Source organism: Mycteria americana, chromosome Z (genome assembly GCF_035582795.1).
Source record: "Mycteria americana isolate JAX WOST 10 ecotype Jacksonville Zoo and Gardens chromosome Z, USCA_MyAme_1.0, whole genome shotgun sequence".
NCBI classification, from domain to species: Eukaryota; Metazoa; Chordata; class Aves; order Ciconiiformes; family Ciconiidae; genus Mycteria; species Mycteria americana.
In genome coordinates, this window is record NC_134396.1 from 23,944,678 (window position 1) to 23,970,690 (window position 26,013).

At 41.0% G+C, this 26,013-nt stretch overlaps 1 protein-coding gene across 1 annotated transcript; it reads left to right on the plus strand.

Moving 5' to 3' along the window:
- The first annotated feature begins 12,045 nt into the window (after window positions 1–12,045).
- On the plus strand, window positions 12,046–18,617 carry LOC142422018 (programmed cell death 1 ligand 2-like). The gene is made up of 6 exons (XM_075527322.1): window positions 12,046–12,100; window positions 13,415–13,777; window positions 14,873–15,157; window positions 15,719–15,859; window positions 16,322–16,363; window positions 18,535–18,617. The coding sequence occupies exons 1-6, from the start codon at window positions 12,046–12,048 to the stop codon at window positions 18,615–18,617; spliced, it is 969 nt and encodes a 322-aa protein (XP_075383437.1).
- Window positions 18,618–26,013: the final 7,396 nt, after the last annotated feature.

The following is a 26,013-nucleotide window of genomic DNA, read 5'->3' on the forward strand; positions in this document are numbered from 1 at the left end:
GGCCCATGTGCTCATCCTCCAATGCCATGAGTTGTTTAGGCACAATTACTTTCCAGTTGTGACAGAGGGCGAATACACACCTAACTGAAAATATGACACATTTAGGTCATGAGAATTAGGTGAGAGGAAATCCTTCCTATCCTGAGATAAAAAAAGTAGTTAAACACCATATTGATAATAATCTTTTTTCCTTCAGTTAACAATTTTTGCATGCTATTTCAGTGGTTTTGGATATCTGGAAATGAAATCCAGCAGGAAGCTAGAGCAGACTCAGCTTCAGTAAGCTGCATTTTGCTTCCTAATGGAAGCATTGTTAGATGCCCAAAAGCGCTCAGAAAAGCCTGGTTCATGTGCACAATCTACATTGGCTTATTGGTGTTTGAGTTCAGGACTCGTTCATTTGAAAAATGTAATTATGAACCAGTCCGATGGCCTGGTTTGTGATGTTTTGGCATTTAATTTTGTGGAATAGGAATGCTATTACTAATAACAATTACATTAAAGAATAACGTAACAATAACAAAAATAGAATCATTGCTATTGACCTGCAGGGCTTTTCATGGAGCAGCATGCAGGATGTGTGTCCCTTTTCCCTTTTGGCCAAAAAAGTAACTTTAATGGCCTTGAGTGACATGTACTAATAGTGCATCATCCAAGCATGGGCTAACCAGCAAAATGGCAGAGATGCTAACAGTGGAACTTTTGCTTTTGCAAACGTTAACAGTGGGACTTCTGGGTTTGCAGCATCTTTCCCCGGTTCCCTGTCTCCCTCTCCATATTTCTCTGGTTCTGCAGCCCTGGTGATTGTCCCAGCCCAGTCCCTGCCAGGTCCTGCTGGGCCCAAGACAGGTCACTGACTCCTGGGCAATTGCACTGAGCTTTCTGTCTCCCTGTCCCCAAACAGGAACACGTGAAGAAAACCTATTGTAGCCAGAGCTGGCTCAGAATGAGTAGAAGATGGTGATAGTGACTGTGAAGTAACTTTGGGGTACCTTTTCTGTCAGGTGGGAAGAGAACAAGGAACACTTTTGTTTTCCTTCCAGAAGAAGTCTCAATACCTGCAGGGAAACAAGACACCTAGACGCCGGGGAGGTAGAGATTCCTCAAGAAACAAGTGGGGAAGTTGTGGGTGGAGTAGGCAAGCAAAGGGCTAATCAGAAGAGAAGGAACATAGCAATCAGCAAAACAAGGCTTCCCTGAGGACTTTATGCAGGTAGACAGTCTCCCTTGGTAGGACACTGGTATTCTGCAAAGGCAGTTGCTGGGAATCACCATGATTCCAGCTGGGACATCCATCTTTTACAATGTCTCTGACAGAGGGTTATCTCCTGCCTTTCCCACCTCAAAATGCCTATGGGCTCTGCACAGCTTGCACATAATTAATATTTTTCTGCCTTTTTCTTTATTTTACCATTAATAAATCCTTTAAAAAATGTTATTAATTGCAAGGTGCGTTTGCATAAATACTTCTCCCAAAATAGGCTATTTGTCTTAGCGTGGGAGGCCACAAAGCAAACAAGGCCTTTGAGACTTGGTGGTAGGTGGAAGGTGAGGACGGAGTTAAGAGAAACAGCAGGCATAAGCATCAGTCAGGAAGAAGTGCCTTAGGAGGATTCAATTCCCCCACTCTCATGTACTTACAAGAAGAGCACAGATCTCAGTTCGCTGCCATCTTTCCCCCTTTGCTTTTACCAAAAGTGTTAGGAGATCAGGCAAACTTGATTATAAATGTAAATCATAGATCAAGCTCAACTCTGGCCCTATGGACTTTTCTGTGTCCTTCAAGTGCCCAGTCATCCAAATCACTGACTGCCAAAGAGGTAACTATAGTTTTTCTGGAAAAAGGTCAGGCTACCCAGGAATTACTTTATGTGCTAGGACTAGACAGGATAAGTTTATTGAGGGAAAAAAAGTAGCATAACGGTGGTTTTGCTGAGATGGATTGCTCTGCACCAGGCAGCAGGAGAGATGATTCCACGGTCTGAGTCAGACTGGAACTGTGAGGCAGGCAATCATCATACATCATCCCAAACGAGCCAGGATTCATGGGACTAAAGCCACAACCATTATTTCTGTGGAGCTAGGGCACAATTCTCCCAAGTGATGAGGAACTAACTGGAGACAAAAGAGTTTGTGTGTTCCACCTGTAGCACCAATGCATCTGAGAAACCTGGGAAGAGACCACTCTATCCTTTCTTATGTCTCCCACTCATGATGTGCTCATAAATTAAAAGACAGAGTGATGAACTGCAGTAGGGAAGTAAATAGTACCTAGTAACAGTAAAATGCACAGAGACATGTGTTGATAAAGTTGTTTAATAGCATAGAATGGTTTATGTTGGAAAGGAGCTCTGGCAGTCACCTGGTCCAACTTCCCACTCAAAGCAGGGCCAACTTAAATCCAATTGCCCGGGCTTTGTCCTGTCAAGTTTGGCATATTTACAAGGATGGAGGTTCACAACCTTGCTGGGCAACAGTGTTTGACTACCCTCATTGTGACTTTTTTTTTTATAATATGGATATAGATGAAAATGAACAGGAAATATGTTCTGCAAATGTTAGGTAACCTCTTGGGGAATTCTTGTAAAAATATCTGATGAAAATGAAGAAAATGTAACTTGACAATTTCACAAATGCAGGACAGTCCTAGTAAATGCAAGGTCAGGTGCCAAGGCTGTATACTGCTCTAAATGGGTATAAATCCAGCAAAAAAATACTAGTGTAATTAAAAGCAGAATTTGAGCATATAAATTTTACAGAATGCTTTGAATAAACTTGTTTGGATGTACGTTCTTAATGCAGACCACTGAACTCAGAGTACCCTCAAGCATTAAACATCAAAATGAAACTGGAACTGCTCACAAATTCCTAAGAAACTTGGTGGTTTCCTTTTAAGACAGTCAGTTGTTTTGTGACATAAAGCCTGAATAAGATCAGCCTACAAGCTGTGCTATCGGTGCGTGTTTTAAACTGATAATGAGAGTTGGATAGTTTCTGCTATCATGCAAATAGGATAGAGCTACTTTGTAAAACTTTGAAAATCTTAGCTGTTACATGAACCTGATTCTTCCATTGACTGCATAAAGATCTCATGTGAGTATAACGCTGCTAAAATGCAAATCTATATTTACTGTATTTCTGACTGATGGCTTGCAGATTTGTTTCCTATATTCCTAAGATTTCCTTAAGTTTATTTTCAAATTATTTGTAGGGACTGGACTCTGATTCTGAACCAAAGATTGGATAAGTCTCATGTCCTAAAACACAGGTCCATATAACTTCAAACCCTGGGGAATAAAGAGTTTTAGAAGCTGAACCTGTCTTGCAACTCAATATTCTGTAATAGGCAAAGGCAGAAGAGTGGTGCTAGTGATCCTCTTCAGCTTATGCATTGGACTGTTGCTGTGTGTAAATCTTTAATTCTGAATTTCAGGGAAGACTTGTAAGGAGAAAAAAAACCCTGTATATATTTGTATCTGTATGTTCCTACTTACTTTCTTCTGGTTGTTATTAAACCTCTACCTGCAGATGGTAGGTTGTTTTGATTGTAGAGCAAATCTGGGGACTTTCACCTTCTGCATTCCCAGGAGGAGCACAGGCTAGGAAGAGGAGAATTTCTTGTGTGTCTCTGAAAAGTCTTTCTTTCTGTAGAAGGTGGAGATATGAAAGAAAATTTGCAGTGTATCACGCCAAAGTGTTAGCCTGTATTGTTCAGTGCTGCTGCTAAGAGCTGAAAGTCATGTGTTCTCTAGAATACACAGCTGCATTTTAAATGTAGTTAATGACATTTTCTGTAACAAAATTCCAACCCAATCTTTTCCTAACATCTATGGCAAAAAAAATACTTATTCGAGGTTGTGTTAGAATTATTGTATTTGACGTTGAACAAAAAAAGTGAGAGTGAAAAAGATACGACAGGTGACAGTTAAACAATACAGGGAAAGTGAAAATTTACAGCAAGGGTGAGCAAAGAAGGAAGTGAGAAGTTATATCTCTTCACCTGATAGCTGAAGTGAGACAGAGAACAGACTGAAGCGATGCAAACAGGCAGTCACAGGTGATGTGAACATCAGATATAGAGCAATGGACCCAACAGTAGATTGACTGCATAGTGAGGTGGACAACAAGGGACTGCCACAGCAGAGAAGGAACAGCAGGTGAGAGGGCGTGTGGCTGAGGTGGGTTGGAGAGAATGAGGGCAGAAGACTATGTCCACAAGACATACTGAGACAGGCCTGAGAAACAGACTTTGAACAAATGTTCATATGCATTTCTAGTTTTTTTTATGAAATGCTGAAATGGAAACAAACTACCTTCTTTCTGATGGTGAGGTATAGAACAGATGTAGTTTGTATGAGGATCTAATGCTGCTTTTTTTGTTGTTTATTTTCTGACCTAGGATTTTTTAACTATTTTTTTTAACTTTTTTTTTTTTAAACTGGATTCTTCACTGAAGGGAAAATCAGTTTAGTCATTTCATGGGGAGGTTGAAAAGGTTGTGTCTTTTTGCACACATGAGAATGTTGGATGGAAGCTTTTGAAAGGTCAAGATGCACGGCAGACAAAGGAGTTTCAGTAACAGAGAAAGACAAAGAAAGCAAATAGTGACTGGGACCCCTCAGTCTTTTGCAGTGTACATATGTGTATGAGAAGATAGTCTGTTTTCCAACAAAATGAGCACAACACTCAGTTTCATGCAGGAAGATCTGAATTACATCAAACCAAACTAGCTTAGGCATGAGAAGCAGTACAGTCACATTAGTCTGGTATTGCTTTGATGCTTTCTTTTGGCCAAAAGGAGCCAAGTAGGATGCCATGTTAATGCAGCTTGATTGCTTCTGGTATTCAGATGAGTTTGTATTTCTGGGCATTGCACTGTGCTTTGTGCAGGCACTACCTCTGCAGTACAAAAAATGCAAAGGCTGTAGAAGGAGAGGAAATAGGAAAAGAGATATCTGAGCTGATCTCTGTAATGTTACAGAGTATGTCAGCAGCAGAGCAAAAATGTTGAATGTAGGAATGAACAAATCAATAGCAAGATTGCTGTTTCAAATCTGTAACAAAGTCCGTCAGCTCAGGATTCCTCACCAGTCTTTCAGATCACCTGCAATACCTTGTTTGCTAAAGTGCACTTGACAGTTCATGTGGAGGTGGGCACAGGCCACCTGGCCAGCCTGGTGATGTTACTGTCCTCCACCCAGCTCCCAGCTATGGCGTGCAATGTCCCCACTTTCTTCCAGGAACTTTGTAAGAACACCTGTGTTATACCTGCTAAAACTAAAACTAAGCATAAGTCGTAAGTGCTGTCAGTGTGCTAACTTGGTCTGCAGAGAAATACAATACAAGCACGGGTCTGTGTACAATACCTACTCAACTTTAAAAGGACAAAGTCCCCTTTCCTTAGTCCTTTAATCCTTTAATCTTCCAGACTGAAGTCTGAGCAATTATTGTGAACTTCTACGTATGTTTGATGTCTGCTTTAAACCTGGAGAAGAGCCAGTGTGCTTGGAAGCTTGTTTAGATTTTCCAGCAGTTCTGACTGATTATTGTAGTGGCAGATATGCTCTTGGTCCACTAAACTCTCCTTGCTTACTGCTGCTAAGTGTCATTACGTAAATGCTAAATGTGTTTACTGTTCTTAATTGTCCATTCGCTGGAATACAAATATTTTAATAGCTGAAATGATGTTTCCAGGAAAGTGTTATGCATGATTTGTTAGACTACAAGGTCCCTGAATCAGTGACTGTGCCTCTGGTTCTGGTTGTGTTCATTTAGCGGACAGCATAAAGAAGATTCATCCTGCACAGGATCCTTTGTTATTCTTGTGTTGGCAGCAATCATAGAATCATAGAACAGTTTGGGTTGGAAGGGACCTTTAAAGGTCATGGAGTCCAACCCCCCTGCAATAAGCAGGGACAATCATAGCAAGGCTACTAACCAAAGGTGGTGACAGGGAGTCTTGTACTAAGGTCTTATACTAAGATGCTCATTTTATCTAAGAAAAGCACTATGATCTTTCAGATACATGCATAAAAGGAATTGAATTCACAGTTCATATTATTCAGGTGTGGGTTTCAATCTTTATTACTAAGGAGTATATTGCAAAATCTTCCGTGATTTCCATGTTCCTTTGCTTACAAAGCTTCTTGCAAACTCTTCAATATTGTCAGCATTGTGGGAGTTATCACTAACTGAGGTCAAATCTGTCCTGACGCTTCTGACCAGACTGGTGCCAGCCTCCCTTGTCAACTCACTGTGGTTCACAACCGGAGTGTTCCCTCAAAATAAGATCCAGTAGGCATAACAATAAACACATGCCAAAGAGAGATCTACAAAGCACAGCTACTTAAAATAAGCATCCCAGCTTTTGCTCAAGAGCTCCATGGTTTAAGCATATAGCAGAATTTGATATTCCCCTTTTGCCACCACTGTTACCCCCTGAGAGCATCCTTATAACATACAGCTCTGTTAGGACAAGCACCTCTTCACTTCTGTCTGTAGAACTGAATGAAGTCTATACTGTATGTTGAAAATTGAATAATATGTTGAAAACAATATTGTGGCCTAGAGCTTGTGCAGTTTGAAATGGGAATGCCAAGTGTAAATTTTCTGAGGGAAAAAGAAACATCTTTCTCACTCCTTACCAGGAGAATTTTGGGCGACTTCTTGAGATTTTATGTGAACTGGTGCATTCCATTGGCCAAAAATTACTGGTTTTTGGAGATGAGTGTTATAATCTGTCATGGTTTAACCCCAGCCAGCAACTAAGCCCCACACAGCCACTCGCTCACTCCGCCCCCAGTAGGATGGGGGAGAGAATCAGAAGAGTAAAAGTGAGAAAACTTGTGGGTTGAGATAAAGACAGTTTAATAGGGAAAGCAAAAGCCGCACATGCAAGCAAAGCAAAGCAAGGAATTCATTCTCTCCTTCCCATGGGCAGGCAGGTGTTCAGCCATCTCCAGGAAAGCAGGGCTCCATCACACGTAACAGTTATCACACAGATATCATTCTTCTAGTCTATGGACCACCCCATATGTGTAAAATGTCCACAAATGTCCACAAAATGTCCACTGAGTTCATTTAGTCCGTGACCTTGGGCTCCAACTGTTATGGTGGTCACTCAGGACAGGAGAGGTGGTGTGTTGCGTGGAGTTACTGGGCACCAAAGCCAGCTCAGGTCGGGTCACTGCTGCACTTGCACTGCTTCTTGTAAGGCTTCTCCTCCATTGGTTCAGATGTTTCCTGCTATAATAACGCCTATAACACGCAATTCAAATCCTGGGTTACAACAATTTAAAGGTATTTCCATTACAATCTCCACCCCTGGTCCCTTTGGACCAGACCATCATTGCAATGAACATTGCAATGAACTCCTCCCCTTGCCCCTGCTCCAGCTTGGGCTTGTCCACAGACTGCAGTCCCTTAGGGGTGTACCTGCTCCAAGTGCAGCCTTATCTATGCACCACAGTCTCTCCAGGGGTACACCTGCTGTGGCATAGACTTATCCACAGTCACTTTGAGGTGCACCTGTTCCAGCATGGCCTTATCCATGGGCCACAATGCTTTCAGAGATACACTTGCTCCAGCATGGCCTTACCCACAGCCACAGTCCCTTCAGAAGTAAACCTGCTCCAACATGGCCTTACCCACGGCTGCAGTCCCTCCAGGGGTGTACCTTCTATGTTGTGGGCTTATCCATGGCTACATGCTTTGAGGTGCTCCAGCATGACCTCATGCACAGCCACTGATGCTTCAAGGTGTACCTGCTGTAGCATGGACTTTTCCACAGCCACAGATGCTTCAAGGTGTACCTTCTCCAGCGTGGACTTACCCTTGGGCCACAACCCCTTCAGAGGTGTACCTGCTGTGGCGCAGACATAACCATGGCCACAGACACTTCGAGATGTATCTGCTCTGGCATGGACTTACCCATGGCCACAGACACTTTGGGGTGTCCTGCTCCCACGTGGACTCATCCACAGGTCACAGTCCCTTCGACTCGAGTTCACACTGGAGTTCCAGCCTGTCCAGTACAGCAGCACAGAAACAGCAGCGATGCCCTGGCCACCTGCCAGCCCAGGCACATGGCCATTGCTGTTATCAAATGTTCCCAGGCACGGCAGAGTCAGATGATCAGCAGCACAGCAGCACGGCAAGCAGTGAAAGCAAAAAGCAGCCACTAACGAGCCCTAGACTCTAATATACAGCAAGGCAAGCAAGCCCCTAGCAAGCACAGGAGCCTGCCAATTAATAGCTAAACAGCAATAACAGCTCTAAATTTGATCTAGCATACTCCAATCAAGCCTGTCATTCTCTCGAACCCTTCTAGCCCCACACTGGGCACCAACAAGGACTGTCGGGGTTTAACCCCAGCCAGCAACTAAGCCCACACAGCGCTTGCTCACTCCCACTGGGTGGGTTGGGGGAGAGAATTGGAAGAGTAAAAGTGAGAAAACTCATGGGTTGAGATAAGGACAGTTTAATAGGGAAAGCAAAAGCCGCGCACGCAAGTAAAGCAGAACAAGGAATTCATTCACTCCTTCCCATGGGCAGGCAGGTGTTCAGCCATCTCCAGGAAAGCAGGGCTCCATCACGTGTAATGGTTACTTGGGAAGACAAACACCATCACTCCAAATGTGTCCCCCTGCTTCCTTCTCCTTCCCCCAGCTTTATATGCTGAGCATGAGGCCATATGGTATGGAATAGCCCTTTGGTCAGCTGGGGTCAGCTGTCCCAGCCGTGTCCCCTCCCAACTCCTTGTGCACCCCCAGCCTTCTCACTGGTGGGGTGGGGTGAGAAGCAGAAAAGGCCTTGACTCTGTGTCAGCGCTGCTCAGCAGTAACTAAAACATCCCTGTGTTATCAACACTGTTTCCAGCACAAATCTAAAACATAGCCCATACTAGCTACTGTGAAGAAAATTAACTCTATCTCAGCCAAAACCAGCATGTAATCCCTGTGGGTGTGTGAGCTGGGGCCAGGACTAAAGTCATAGACTTGATCAACTGAATCAAGAGGAGGAAAACTATACACACTGTTGTCTTGACCTTTGGTGGAATTTTAGCAATTTATTACCTTTGGCCTTTGGATTGCACTCACCATTCACTAAGAAAACTTATCAGAATATGTTCCTTTTGGGCCAAAGAGAGTCAAGTATGGGTTTCAACTTAGTACTTTCAGAAAAATAAAAAAGCTGTATAAAAAGAGAATATTATATTCCTCCCTTTTCCCATTCATATTGTCATGCCTTTGTTTTCATTGTTCCCGTTCAAATTTTTAGCCTTGAGCCCTACATCCTCATTGGAGTATTACAACTCAAAAAAAGCCATGGTGGTTTTTAGATGTCTGATGCTATGGTTTTCATCACCTCAACCCTCAAAGGTTTATTCAGCTTCATTTTCAAAATCACACAGCGCTGTGTGAAAACTTGCTTTTTCTTCTTCAGGTTGGTCTGCGAAATTAATTTACTGACAGGATCTGAATTGCTGTTGAAATGTCATGCAACTTCCTCATGTTCTCAGATGTGGATTTCAATTCCTGACTTTGCTGCCAGAACCACTAAGTGCTGATTTTTATCGTGCAGTGTTCCTTTGTTATATCCCTATGAAGTTGCCCCAGACAGATGATGAATATGCTTTAGAAACGGCTTTTTGTGTAAAGGAAAAAAAAGACAGTGCTGTGCACAAACTTGTTAGGATTGTTGTGTACACGGACTACTGCATAGCAGGGCATGGCATATGCTTTACAAAGACAGGGAGAAAATTCTGTAACAGCATGAATGGTTGCTACTGCAAGCTCAGAAGAAATAATCCTCCAGATACTGGTGCAGAACTTCTTTATAGAAATGCGTCAGGATGCCTGGCAGAGCCACACAATTAAGTTGCATGGGTAGATTGTGAGGTTGTGTGACAGGTTTACATCCGCTAGTAAGATCATGGAAGTAAAGAAGAATGGCTTCTAATACAGATCCTTGCTGATAGATCCTTGATCCTTCTAATACAGATCCTTGCTGAATCCCACAAGCATTCCATGACTCTGCTTTCAGTATCACAAGTGAAAATGTTTCCCTGTTTGGGTTCTTCTCCTTAATTATGGTATGTGTCATGATCTTCTCACACTAATCCATCTGGTCAGGCAAGCTTTACTCTTATTTCATATTTAATAATCATGATTGCTATCTGCTGGGGCTTTGATTATGAATCCCCTTATTTTTGTTCTATCCTTTTACTCTCAATAATATGTATATTTTAAAAAGTCCCATCCCCTACGTTATGCAAGATATGTGCTCTGCATTCTCAATGTACCTCAAGCTATAAAAAGAGAGCAGATCACCTCATATGTCCCACATGAGGCTAATCCAGGGATCTAAACATTGCTGTGAAATACTGTTCCTTCTTCATTCAGTTTTTCCCTCTATGTCCACCTGCTTCTAGGTCAGCTGTGTGGAGAAGTGAGCATAGCAGGAGATTGAGGACAGTAAATTTCTTTATAGTATTAACTGTGAAACACTGTGGTGTTTCATATGAGTAAATAATGACTGAAATTTAACCTGGCTGTCAGGGCAGTTACAGGATCTTTGTTTCTGCATCCGAGAAAAGGAGATACTGATGCTGGTACTGTATATTAGCTCCTTTCTCATACAGCTAAAATAATTACAATTTATCACACATTAAGTAGTGGCAACTTAGTCAGTCCTCTGATAAAGGTAATTAGCTTTCATTTACACGTAATAAGTCTGCTTACTGTAGTTTGCATATGCACCTTTATGGTAACTTATGTTACCTTTATGGTAACATAAAGGTCACCTTTAGCTGTGACAGCAAAAGATTAAGGTCTAAATTTCCAGGAAAAATCTTCTAATTTTGGCTGCTGACTTTGATAAAGCTTTGAGCCTGACTTTCTGAGGTACTGAGAGCTCAAAGGTGAAAGCAATCAGAAAAATGCAGCACCTGAGAAAATCAGAGCCAGAATGTTTCAAGCTGAGCCACAAATGCATGGGGAATTAAAATTAAAAACCCTCCCCAGTAAGTCTAGCTCTGGGGAAGTCTAAAATTGCTCTTTCTCTTCTTTACTTCCTTATGCTTATTTCTGGATCTCCTTTGCTAATTTTTGAGATTATACTATATGTTAGCATGCTTTATTTGAAGTAATTCTTCCTTCTTATCTATTATCTCATTAATTTTATTATAAATGTTATCCCTGGATTTTGTGGTTTTGTGTTTTTTAGTTATGTTGATCTGTATACAAAAAGTAGGAACAATAGTTTGCTTTTTACTGGAACAGGAAGCTACTCACTCTAAAACTGAACTTTCAACTTTTGCATTATCTCGGGGCTGTTGGTTTACTGTCAGTAATACATGGTACTTTGTACATGTCAGGCACTGCAACGTGCAAAGTGAAAGAATTAGCAGCACTAAGTCTTAAAATCTAATCCATTCTGAAGCAAACTTTAATTTACACACCCCAAGATTTCCAGTATCTCACACTGAATTCCAGGTATCTGCTGGTCTTGAGGTTAAAGAACTCAGACATCAAGTTTCCTCAAAAAAGTATGCAAAGCAGAGTGCAAACAAAATCAGGGTTAGCAATCTTGTAAACTAGATAGGTGTTAGTGCAGGCAGTTAAAAAGTCTGCTTGTGCATGTTTATGAAGCTTTCCCGCACGTGAGAAGCCAACTGCAATTGATTTCTATTATTCATGGATGGAGTTTCAATATGAAGTTGTTGTAAAAGTATTGCCATGTCAGACTATTTAAGACTGCCTGCAAGCTACAGATCCTGAAAGCCTCACAGGTGAAGTTGTGGAAATGTTTTCTTTCCCTTCATTGCCACAGGTCAGTGGTTCATATTCCACGTGTGTGCACGGGTTGTTTTAATCAGGATTTTCCTTATTTCTAGTGGTAGTCTAGTGTTTGTTTTTATTTTTGCTGATTTTTAGCTGCGATGGGCTTTGAAGGCTAGCATGGCTCTAATGCATCTCAGCAGGAGAAGGTAGTTGTTGCAAGTTCTGATGCAATCCTACTTTTGTTTCAGATCCACCTGAGAAAATGTTCGAGATCCTCACAATGCTGTTGCTGGAAACGCAGCTCTGTGTGGTTTCAGGTGAGAGAGAAACTGCCTTTCAATTCCACCAGCAGAACCAATGCAGCAAATACCGCTACGCCCTCAGTACATGGGCTTCAGCACCTCCAGTAATACTTGCATGGATAGCCAGCGATGTCTGGAGTCTCTGCTTTGCAACGTCTTACAGAAGGCACTGTGTACTAATTGAGCACAGGACAGATGTCCATCACTTTCCACAATCAGGCTTCTTTAAGCATAGTATATTGACAGCTGAGGCGTCCAGCATTAGCAGGCATGGCTATGAGCGTGAGGATGACCAAAGCAACCTCAGCCAATTGTAAATTAAACAACCTCAGTGTGAGGCAGAGCGAAGTAAAACCATGTGTATTCCCCTGTCCATGGCTGCAGCAGAAGCAGCTTGGCTAAAACCCAGAAGGGGCTTGGCACTTTTTCATATTATTTTTTCCCTCATTATTGTTGTATTAAAGTGAATAAACAAACATTGCTAAGAGGAATTGAAGCTTTGCCTGTAAGTATTTCACAAACACATGAAACAAAAGGAATGCATAAACAGTTGCATGAACTTCTGTTTTGAATGTCACTATCAATATTTCCAAGTGCTTCTGAATTAAATCTACCAATATATGGCACATCCAATATAGAAAGTAGTAACAAGGTATACTGAATGATGTATCATAAATAACTCTCCTTTTCAAGACACTTTAAAATGGTAAAATATTCATGACAATATGAATTTCAGATTTGGTGAATTGCTAAGAAGATTATTTTGATAATACTTTGTGTAATACAGTTGCACATATCTGAGAGGACGCATGGGATCAAATGATACTCACATGGTCCCAGGCTTGTGGAAGACTGTAATTGCTAGAAAGCAATTCTTCCAAGTTACACGTGCTTGTTGAGTGCAACTCTGGAGTTACACTGGATTTTCTCTTTGTAAAGGATAATGAAATTAGATTTACTACTTCCACAATTAACTGTTGCTTTTACTGGAATCCTAGGACATATAAGATACAATCATAGTTTCATAGAAGTGCTCCCTGTGTAATCACTGACGCAGCCTTAAGTTATTTCTAAAATGTGAAAAAAAACCCTTGCTCATTTTGCCCTTGTCTTTCAGACTCTGTAATCAGTACAGAATATAGATGATTTGCCATAAATACTACTGATGTGGTAAAAATGTTAGTGTGAATAGGGACAAAAAATGCTTAAAACTTTTAGTCATGCCAGTAACCATATGCCTGACTACATGACAGCTTTTTGCCCAAGTTTAAAGAAAATCAGAACATATTTTAATACAAAAAATGACACTGTTTTGTTTTCCTGCCCTAGCTTTATTTACAGTTGAAGTTCCTCAACAGCTATACATTGTGGAATATGGGAGCAATGTGACCATGGAATGCAGATTCCCTGCGAACGGCTCGTTAAACCTAGGACTCCTGACTGTTGTTTGGGAGCAAAAAAGGCAGGGCCAGTCGAAATCAAAAGAGGTGTACACATTCCGCAATGGGAAGGCATTCCCTCCATCCCAGCATCGCGACTACAGAGGAAGAGCAGCACTTCTGCAGAGTGAACTGAAATTGGGACGAGCTATCCTTCAGATCACCAGCGTGAAGATCACAGATGCGGGATCATACCTTTGTCTCATTGACTACCAGGGTGTAGACTACAAGTACATTACTTTGGAAGTAAAAGGTTAGTGGTTGAATTGACTGTAAGTATATATTCATTGAGATGTCTCTACTAAATTCCTACAGGCTTGTAGAAATTGATTAATAGGGAGGAATTTGTGCTAATTCTCTCACCAAGACCCTGTGCTCAGCCCCCAGGGGAACCAAAGCAGTTGTCTTAGTGCTGGCTAGTCTTCAGTTCAACGGCCAGCTGAGCTTCTCTAGCAGCAGCCTGTGCCAGAGAGGGAGGGCGACTGCTCCCCTCCATCCTTCATCCCTCCTCCTCCTTCTTCCCACACCCTCTTCTCCAGTGCCCCCACCCCTGCCTCTCATTTGACCCCCTGTCCTGTTGGGCCACCTCTGGCCATTCCCAAAAGTTTCTCAGAGGTGCTTTAATTTACTTACGAGCCTTGCTGCAACTACCCAAGAGGCTGGGAATTCCCCGTGTGACTGGAGCTCCCAGAGCAAGGACATGTGATTTTCTGTGTTCGTCAAAGCCAAATGGACATTAGTAATAAAAGATGTACATGACTGGATAGCATGATAGACCAGTCCTTTGAAAGGCCTCTGGTGTTTCCCACTAACTGCAGTATGTCTGTGTCATAGAAGGCAGCATTCATTTCCCACCAAGTCATTTAAATAACGAGCTTCATCAAATGCGAAAATTGATACAGCCACTTTTAAGACCTACATTAGTTCCTCTGAACTGTCCTCACAGAAATTCTAAGTTCATTTTGTCCTAATATGATGAAAATACCACACCTGTTTATAAGCTATGGTAAAACAAACATTAAAAACAGCCTTTTTCTTGAAGTGGCATATTCAAAAAGTGAAAATAGAGTCCCATGAGACTTCACTTGTTTCCTCTGTATTGATAAATTATAAATTTAGTCTCAACTGGTGCCTTGTATAAAGTAGTGGAGTAAGTTCTGTCACTGTAGGCATGAGAAGGATTGAATAATGAATATTGAATTGTTCTACAAAACATCCTTCATCATTTCAAATAAGTGTACCTCAGATACAGCCATAGACAAAATAAGGCATTAGAGGGAAGGAGGGAAAGTGAAGTGGGAAAATGACTATTGTTGCATAAAGTAATTTAACTCAACTTCTTATGCAGCATCCTACAAGAGAATAAACACTCAAGTAATGAGAAAACCAGGTGAAGACAAGTTTGTTTTTACATGCCAGTCAGAAGGCTTTCCTCTGGCAGAGGTTTTCTGGCAAAATGAGAAGAAATTCAATCTCAGTGGATCTGCAAATACCACCTACACACTGACTGCAGACGGCCTCTACAATGTCACCAGCATCCTGACATTCAAACCAAATATGAATGAGAACTACAGCTGCGTGTTCTGGAATAAAGAACTGAATGGAGAAACTTCAGCTCACATTTCCACTTTAGGTTTGTATCACCTTGAACTTGTACAAGAGAGAGAGTGTTTGTACATACATCGTGTCCTATGATCCATCACTGGAATTCGGTTCTAGAAAACAGTGTAGTATCGATGCTTTGGGAAAGAAACAAGTCAGTATTATTTACGCCTTTGAAGCCTTGGCTAGCTCGCACTCCAACAAGCCAGTCTGTCGTTTTTCTGTATATTTTAATTTTAGGGTAGCTCCCATTATTTGGCTGCCAGTACAGAGGCAATTCTTTAATCTGCATGGATGCCTTCCCTGATCTAGACTCCAAATTAATTGTTCTTCAAATGGGATACAGATAAATTGCAGTAGTGCTCACTCAAATGCTAGACAAATGAGAGATTTCACTCATTTTTTGTAAAGCTTCTTATATTAATATTGCAAAATAAAGTATTCATAAAATGAGTGTAAAACACTACATTGATAAATTTTAAGAATCTTTTGTTCAGTCAGAGCAAGACTTTGGGGAATCAGAACTGATAACTTCATATATGATGCCTGTTTTGTAAGTTATAAATTTACTTTCTTTTCATGTTTTTGACAGCTTTAATAAGTACACAGTATAGCGGACAAAAATCCCTGATCTTATTTATCATCCCCACGTGTGTGATGGTAGCCGTCCTTCCCTCTGCACTAATGATCTTTCAAAAGAGAAAATCACTCAAGAATCGGCAACCCAAGAAAGGTACATTTTACTTCAGATAGTGGATCTTTTAACTTATTTTTTGTTTTTCCTGTGAATGACCTTTTGGAAATTTTAGTAACTCTAGGCATGCTCGCGTGACTTTGGTCACATTTTATTTCTAGATGCGCTCTGTTCTAAAATGAGATCTTGGATCATTTCAGTTGGGTTTTATTTTCCTCAGCTTGTTACTTACGTAAGACAAGGTATATGGGAAGATATATTTTTTTATCTGACCAGCTACTGTTCTGTAAAAACCACAAACAAGCTTTGGCTTTGGTAAGGAGGGCTGTAAAACCATAGTTTGAATGGTGTTTTTCTTCACGGCTACAAAGACATTGTAGCTACAGCATATGACACAGAACTTTTATTTTCAATCTCCATTAAGGCTGTATAACTAAAATGGTATGCTCTACTGGACTATTATGAATAGCGTTTCTTTCCTTTATATATTTACTTCAACAGACAGGAAAAGAAAACTGAACCCTAACCTGAAAGATGAGAATGGTAAGTCATAGGGTTTTCTATAGTTATGCTTACAGCTTTTTCTTTCTTACAGCTGAAATATTTATAAATCTGTAGATGGCAACTTAGACAATGTTACATCAAAATAGAGGCAAGTTTTGAATTTAAATTCAACTTTTCTTCAATTTTCTAAAAACGCAGTATCTAGCATCGTGACTTTCTCACAGGCAATGTAAACATTCATAAATGTTTGTTCCCTTTCACTGAGATACAGAGAGCTTACATACATAGCTTGGTATACACCTCTGCATACTAACTGCAGTTCTAGTAGCCTCAGCTGAGTAGGATATACACAAAAAGCTGGTTGTTTTGGAAGGCATCAAGATTTTTGTGGTAATAGTCTATTATACTTTTGGTTCAGGCCACAGGTTTTAACCACAAATGAAATGATACCTCATTTATCTGCAATATTAGATCATCCACTGAGAAACTCCACATCTTTCGACTGTGTGACTTTCCTAGACATCCGGCAATTTTTACATTGCAGAGGGAAGGTAATGCCTAAAAAAGTGTCAGGATGCATGTAACTGTCCTGTAGTAATATTGAACTGAAAAAAAGAAACCACCATAGAAAACAATAAAGCAACATGATAAGAAAGCTCTTAAAACACCTACTTATATAAATCAGTTTTGTTACCTATAAGTAAAAGCCTGATAGGTTAATGTATTGTCAGGAGAGAGGCTGTGGCCCATGTTAGGTACGGTGGTATTGGGTTCAGCTGTAATTCCTTGGTGTCCAAGCAGACCCTAACCCAGCCTACTGAGGCCAGCCCCGAGGCTGCCTAATGTGCTCCAGAAATATGAATGATTCTCCCCCAAGGATCAAAATTGGAGCAAAACTGTGATGCAGCTGACTGAGCAGCCTGAAGAAACAACACATAGCAGTTTCTGGACACATAGGCAGCTTTGAGCTTTTCCAAGGACAGGATTTACTTGAGAAGCCACCTGTGTTTCTCACTGCTAAAAAAATACATCAAGAAGTCTTCAGCTTAAAAAATAACTTCTGTAGGTGAAATGAAAACTAGGGATTGGTCAGAAAGGGCATGAATTCACTGATTCCCATATCACCTCAGATTATAGTTCTTGCATCTTACCCGTAGCTGTCCAGTCCACTGCCATCAGTAGATATTACAGTCGAAATGACACTTTCAGAAAAACACTTTCACCTTTCAGAAATCAGCACTTGCTGTAGTCAAAGGCCCTTTCTTATTTTTCACGTGATGGTGTGAAAATTCAGTGGAACTATGCCATGTCCAAATGAACAAAAGCACAAGGCAAGCAGCAATCTGGAGGACAGCGTTGCTGCATGTCCGGACATAATTCCAGTGTACGTTGTCTGAGTACGGCGTGGCTTCATGTGGCTTTTTGTATTACTGTTTTAGAATTTTTTCACTTTGTAGGCCCTAGCCTCCTCGTGCTCTTACTGAAATGAAGAAATTAAAGGAGAGGTAGCTGCTTTTTGTGGTTTCGTTTTACTTCTTCATTTTAATGACCGAAAATCTTTGTGCAACATGCAGTAAGTCATATGACAAACATTTATATTTCTCAGCATCATGTATTTTTAAGAAACACTGGAAAGAACCTTTTTTCCATGATGAGTAGGTAGTTGAAGCATAAAAGCCACAGATACTTTACCAGAGAGCCTTGGAAATGACCCACATGGCCCTGGTTACAGGAACAAGGATTGTTCATGTTATCATTTTAACTTACAGCTCAAGCTGTATCAGCACTGAAGATGTAGGACATTTGGCCTCATCACTGAAGTCCCAGTTCTGCAAACTTTTATTCAGATGCACAGATTTTACTGACGAGCATTCCTGTAGATGCTATCTAACCAGATTTCAGTTTTGTTATGTCATTTATATGGCCGATAGTCAGTGATAGCTTCAATGAAATAGAAAATTCAGAATTTGGACCACAGGTAAGAGAGAGAGAGGGAGAAATCTTCCCTCTGAAAAGATTGCAACAGGATGCCTTTGTAATTAATGGCAGCTTTAAGGAGCCACTGTAACTTCAGCACAGCCCAGAAAAGCTTGCATACAATGATGATAGAGCTTTCAGTCTTTACCACCCAGTTGTTAAGATCAGGCTATTTATTTGCTTAAATCATTGCAGATTTTTAAAATAATACTATTCCATTTTCTTTCTTTAAGGAGATGATTTTAACTCCCAAACTGAGGCTTTATACTTGTCAACTGTCACAGCTTCAAGAGACAGTGGGAGTGTGGGTCTGTGAAAACTCTTCATCTCATATGCCGTAATTTGCACTTTTTGTATCTGTTTTTGGGGACTTCAAAAGAAAGTTACAGCACTTTAGCTTTGGTATGAACAGTGAACTCATGGGGATTTATTGGCACTGCAGCAATGGAAAGCTATGCCTCCTCGGATACCGTATCTTGAAGTTACTGAGAATTAATACTGTCGTGAATGTGGTTTACCATTCTGTAGAGGTTATCTGGGTGCCTTTGATACACTTTACTTTTGGACTTACTGTTGCTCAAGGAATTTTTATTTAAGAATGCCTTTGTTAACTGTTCCGGCCTCAGGAATGGTGTTTGGATTCAAACATCTTGTGGGAAGTTGAATAAAAGCTGTACATGCTATCTTATGTCTAAACAGTCATCTTTCAGGTGGAGACATCATTACATGCCTGTATCTCATTTCCAAACTTTCCAACACATTAAACTGGAAATTACCACAAGTACCCACCAGCACGGCAATATATGGAAGATATTTCATATCACAAAAGCAATAAGAGGTTGAAGTGAAATCAAAGGACAGACAAAAAAAAAATCCCAACACCAACAGTAAATCAACATTATGTAACGGAAGAGAATTTTAATGCACAGTCTATATAAAACCCCACAAGTAAGTCGGGTAAAAAAACATGAACTGTTATGCTATGCTACATGACAATAAGAAGTTTTATATTTGTACTGATTACTCAACAGAATTTTCTTTAGGAGGAATTCGGAAGCAAAAGTGAAAACGAAGCTCAGCCAGATTTCTCTACTGATTATTTTTAAAGAGTAATTTTAACATTTCTCAGAGGAAAAGATGAGTCTTTTCCATGCCAGACACCTCTCTGTTTAACTGAAATGCCTAAAAATGCCTCATTCAACTCCCAATACGCTGTGTACTGGGTGTAGCTTCTACAGTGCTAGCTTTGAAAAAAAGTCCAACAGGAAACAACTTTGCATCTTTGATAGTCATCAGATGGTGAAGCAAGGGCACGGGGTATGTTCTGTAATATTATTTTCAAAGAGCGCTGGCTCTGGTGAGCTGCATTTTCTGCTAAGATAGACGTAACAAGATTGAAAAAAGGTGTTCACATGGAAACTACTTTTGTCATTATCTTGCTCTTGGAAGAGTGCTATCTGTTTCACAGAAAATATCGTATCAGTAATGTTAAGGTTTTCTTCATAGCACTTGCTCTGGATTTAGATGGGAGCTGCTTCTCTAGTGTCACGTTGCAGCTATTCACTCCAGCACAAAGTGGACCTACAGTGCTGCTATGAGAGCAGAAAGACAGCATTCACCCCCTCTTCCGTTTCACCAGGATAGCTGACTTTCAATAGCAGGGCTGCTGTTGATTTTACTTGCAGAAGAGAAAAACAAATCTCTCTCTGTCATCACCTCTACTTTAATATCTATGTATTGTACCTTTAAATACCTATTTGTAGCCATTGGATTCAGCTGAGACAAATCCCCACTAGGCTTGCTTTGTCCTTGCTGACATGGCAAATCAGGTAGATGTCAGAGAATCAGAGGCAGCTTCTTGAAGCATTGCCTAGCTTCAGATGCAATAGCAGCTTGGGGACTGCCCTGACTTGCACCACCTCGCAATACTTAAGGGTCAGTAGTGCATAAGGTCAAGCAATTTCTCCCCATGCCAGGCTTGTACTCTGCTGGGAACGATGAGCCCCTTCTGTCAGCCACAGTGAAAAATCTAACCCATGTGTTGGATTTTTGTTCGCAACTCAAAATGTGTTCCTGGAAGGACTTAATTTTGTATTTTTCTATTTCTTTTTTCCTCATAATCATAAAATGGAAGTAATTCAAACTGAATTTATGTGGATTAACATAAATGGTACATCACAGCCTTTGAAATTAGATTATGGTGATTATCATTGTTCCCTACGGAAATGAAAGTCATCCTGACATTATCTTATGCTGCTGACTAAACGTTGCCGTGGCATGGGCAGGGAAGAACAGGTGTGGGCAGCACCTCCTGCCCATTTTACAGGCATAGCAAACGCTACCCTGCTTTCCCTCTTAATGGTCTGTACACTGAAAGGTTTCACCTGGCATCCCTAGGCAGAGGCAGCTCAGCTTTGCACAGCAATCCTATGCCCTATCCACTCCATCTCATATTGAAGGAGCAATAGTACTATTTACTGTAATAACCATCAGAATACCCAGAAATGTATCTTGGTTTACAAGTTTCTATTTTTACCAGCTCTCACTGGATACTTATGAACTGCAATAAAAATAAATAGGGATGATTGTCACATCTTAGTATTAAAAGTATGAAAGCTAGCTTGTCAGCAGCTTGACTAGTCTACGTGTGTCTATGAATTCACGCATGAGTTGTTTTTTACTGTAAACCACTGAGCACATGATACTTGTGTGATATGATGAGTCTCTGTTCTTTCTGCTTCAGCTACTGTTTTACACGCTGTTATCTTGAAGCAGCTGAAGTAAGAGTTTTCAGATACAGATAAACTGCCTGCAAAATGTTTCAAGGGTTTTGGGTTTGGTTTTTTTTTTTGTTAGTTTTAAAGTTCACAATGAGTCAAGAGCTGATACTATTAGACCATAAAATATTAGATATTTTTAGATGTAATATAAAGATTAGTTTGTAGGGATTGATTTTAAAACTTACTTACACGTTCAACTGGCATTTTAGAGTGGCATAGCGGATACCTTGCATAGGAAGCTTCCATTATCTTTTCTGATATGTACCTCCTCTATTCATCTCCCTATGTTTGTCCCAGCTAGGAGAATGTGGTAAGCAATAGCATGTTAGTGTACTGTATAAAGGTATGGATTCAGTTAAAGTTGGTGGAATGTTTGTACAAAGATGTGCAAAGAATCTACTCACTGCTCATCAAGAACATAGTTCGCTGAATTTTAATAATGATCATTTTTCACAAGCAAGTATAAAAAATAGTTTTTAGGTATTGAATTCTTCTTGTCTGCCTAAGGAACACTACTTTTGCAATCCTCTGGCCTGCTTTACTGAGTGAGATATTTGCCATTTTAGCGCAGGAGTGACTGGCAAATTGGGTGATTAGTCTTCCTGCTCATTCCTCACCTCTGCTATTTGCCATAGATTTTAAGGGCTTGCAGTAGGTTCATCTGGGCTTTTCTACCACAGCAACATTTTTAGAATCTGTGAGTTGCAGCTTGCTCTGTCATTAGGAGCACAGAGGAGAGTAAGACTAGCTTGCTTTGTCGCACATTCACTGTCGTACCCGCAACAGCCTAAGCCCACTCCATTTACTTGATTTCCATTAGCACAGACATGGCTGAAATCAACAGTAAACATCAAGAATGTTAATATCTTTGGAAAAAGACTGAAGTGGAAGAGGGATTTCTGATGGCCAGTTGAAACGTAATTCTTACAAGACTTAGGTCTGCATACCAGGAAACTACCAGCTGATTCTGACCATGGCTTACTGGGAGCAGTTGGAGATGCCTTTTAGAGGTTTAGAGTGCCAATGAAAACCCTACATCTTTCTTAAGAAATGATGCAGTTGTGTTTTCTTACAGAATTTCTTCCTTCACCTGACAGAAACATGCTGCTTGCCACCAAAACCAGTATCTTCCTACTGCACAAAATAGTAAAGCAGAAAGGTTTTACAAACCATCTCCATACTGTAAAGAATCACCATTACTGGAACAGATCTAACTTCAAAGTTGGCTTTTCTTTCTGTGAGGGGTGGGGGTCAACTAAGTGACATCCAGGAGTCCTTCTAACCCAAAGAGACCTTTCATTGTAAATTTCTTGATCAAATTAGCTCCTGTATCCTTTGTAATTACCTGACTTTTCTTACACTCTGATGAAAGCGTGGCCTGATCTATAGCCCTAGATCAATGACTGCCATCTGGTCTGGCAAGACATCCTGGTTTTGCTCAGCATGTTGTCAAGCATGACCTGAAATACTATTTTATACCCAGCGCACTGTAATATTTCACTCAACTTCATTATGCAACCGTGTGGTAAAAAGTAGCTGACACAGGTAAGTGCACCATGCAAACACAGTTAAAAGCTGACTTGAAAGAAACGTTAATCAAGTTCAGACGTATTTACTTTTGGCTTTTATGGTTACTGCCCTTTTTCTGCAGCTGAGGTTTGTTTACTCACAACCCTCGCTTCCTAATGGGCTTTTCCAAGTGAGAAGTGAAATGTCTTTCATGCAAAGTCTGTGTTAGAAACCACTTTACATAAGGAAATAAAACAAACCATATACAGTAGAAATTTGAAGAGTGGGTTTAAATGCATTCCTTACACACATGTGTTTTTCAAGCAGTGGGGCAAGATGATTACATGAGTCTCAGCTGGTGAAGACAGAGGGCTTTCTGTGGTGAAGTGTGGAATCTATCTAGTCAGAAATTTACAGTTCTAATTGTAATGGAAATGTTGCTAGCAAGAAGATTGCTGTGGTGCTGGATGACTGCATTTGTGTATGAAATCCACCAATTTTTTCAGGTGAGATGATGAACATACTCTTCCCAGATCTAAAATAGACAATTGTCAGTCTTAGCAATGCTCCAGCTTGGCAACAGCTGTACCAAAATGCCAAACTGACAAACAGTGAAATAACTCTTTCCACCTTGTATTCATGGAGCAGTAAAGTACAACCTGGCAGAGCAAGGAAGCCAGGTATTGGTGAACAGGCATATAAACCTGAGAATGTCCCTGAGAAAGGAGAAGCTTTTGGTGGGAAAAGGGAACAGGAGAAGGTCAACAATTTTTGTTTCAAGAGGGACCCAGATTTTTTGTGACCATCGTAAAGTCAGATGAAGGACTGTGAGCTCGAAGAATTTCCTGGTTCGTATATAGAAGCCATGAACTGCTGAGGGATGCTTCTGTGCACTCCCAAAATATGGCAACCCTAGTCCATGGAGCTGGCTCAGACTGGTGAGAAAACGGAGGCAGCAAGACAGTTGTAAACTTATTGAGTAAAGGCAACATATTTAGACCTCCATGCAATGTCTTTGATTTTCTGTATGTTTGCCATGCACATACCTCATGCTCCTAAAGAGTTGTGAAGTAAAATGTAAACCACAGAGTGTAGACCTTGCTGGAGATATTGGGGAAGATGTCAGAAACAGAGCCTGTGTCTGGACTAGTTAAATGCTCAAAGCCAGGAGCAGCAGACTTAGAGATGGAGAATCTGGTGAATTCCCAGCTGAGAAGCTTATTTACATGAGAGTCTAAATTTCATAGAGCTGGATGAAGATTACTATATGCTGTGGAAGGGAACTATTTCCACTTTCCCATGCATTCTGCTGTTGACATAGATTTAACAGTTTAACTTCAGAAGAGACCACTGGATCAGTTGTTTTAATTGACCCTATGTTACAGTTTATGAAAGATTGTTCAGGTCCTTTATAACAAGCCTCAAACTTCACCTGTACAAAGTTGTTCAGTTTTCCAAAACTGAAAATGTTTATGACAATTGCTGCAAGAGAACAGGAGATGAGAGCCCCAGTTGCCTCACTGGGAGGAAGTTGGTTGGGTCAGGTATTCCGAGGATTTCCACAATGTTGAGTTGTACAATTGTACCCCGCATTGGGGAGAGGAAGGTGGAAAAAGCCTGAGGGTGCGAAAATTTTCTTGCATCAGTCAAGACATTCTTGAACAAGACATTATCTGGAAGCCATTTCAGGGCACAAGCCAATGGGTCAGTTAGCCATTGCTGACCTTGCCCAATCTCTGATACTTCAGAGAAGGGCACCATTATGCTGGAAGCCAAACTGTGCACCGGGATAACTTAACATTCCTGGTGCTTCCAGGTGACTGGCTACAGTCTGAAACATGGAGATTTAGTTGCACAACTTGCCTGACAGGAGAACTGCTAATGGGCAGAAGCTGAAACGTTCTTGACTCAAAGAGGGAAAGCTATGAAGAACTGTAGGAAGTGATTAGCAAAATTACTAGACAGATGGGCTCACAGTCCCATGTAGAGAAGGCCGAGGATTTTCTCAAGTCAAAGGTCATCAACCTGTGCATCTTCTCTTGATATAAGTCATGCATCCTTTGCTGATCTGCATATTTTCAGCTTCATTCTTTAACTGATCTGTCTCAGGTACCCTGTCAGTTACAGCAGCACAACTGCATATATAACTTAGCTCAGTTCTGGGCTACATGTATGACTTGCTCCTTGATATGTTATGTCAAAACAAGATCATAACTAAGATAATTAAGCTTCTGTTTCCAAGCCTGCATAATTGTCCTTTTTGTCATTGCCCTTTGTAGTACTCGAATACTCCTTGGATTTTGCCTGCCTGCCTGCCTGCCTGAGAGGGAAGACAGGATTGCTGTTAAGAAAAATAGCTCATTTTGGTTATTGGAGGAATAGTCCACCAGGATGGAAAGGAGTTGTTTAAGTTGATAGTGGCATAGAAACAAAGGTATAAAGTAGCTCTGTGCTAAATGCAGTGTAGAGATTAGGCTTCTTGAGAGCTTTAGAGTAGGGAGGCTCAGAAGAAGCTTTTCAGTGAAAGTGGTAGAGCAAAACCTAAACTTGTTTACAGCTAGAATTCAGTAAGTTTATGGAAGGGATTGTATGACTTGGGTCTTGTGATATCCAGGTCCTGGACATGGTAATCATGAGACCTTCTCCAATTCTGCACTCCTGTCCTAAAGATCACACAAACCCTTTTTACCACATGCTGAGGTCTATACCTGTGAGGACATCCAATTTCCTGGAGTTACGGTTTTTGAGACACTGTTTCCCACCCAGTAAGTGTTGCCTGTATTAATTTTCCTTCATAACTGAGTTCCTACTCAAAGACTCTGATTGCTTAGGCTTATAAGCAAAATAGTAAGTTTTGCCCTTGGTGTTTGGCCAGACACTTGTTCAAATCTGAGTTTTTCCCAGGAGAACAAGAACATGTGCACTGCTTTGATATATATTGAAACCTCACTTTTCATGAGAAACAGCAACATGTCACTGCGTGTTATGAAGTAACATGCAGTGTCGTGAAGTAAATGCTCTAGTAAAGGGGCCTGCTGCTGGTTTAGAAACCAGAAGCCTCACAGCAGGAATAAGGAACAAGGTAAACTGGTCTTCAGTCCTATGTGGCAACCGCTGTGAGCTAGTCATTCCCATGTGTAGGCAGATGCTCAGGCTTGCTCCGCGCCAGCCTTTCACTTCATAGCTGACAGTGGGAGCGCTCGTACAGAGGACAGGTCCGCGTTGCTGCCCTGCCTGCTGCTCCGATTCTGCAGGCATTGGCCAGCTATAATGTGTGCGTTCGCAGGCACAACGTACATGGCTGTTTGCAGAATGGGGCTTTGTGCCACGAAGATACGCGCTGTGAAGAGCAAATACAAAAGCATTTGAAACAAATCATGCTAGACAGTCTGTGGCAACACAGTGTAGAGGGCCAAAGTGACA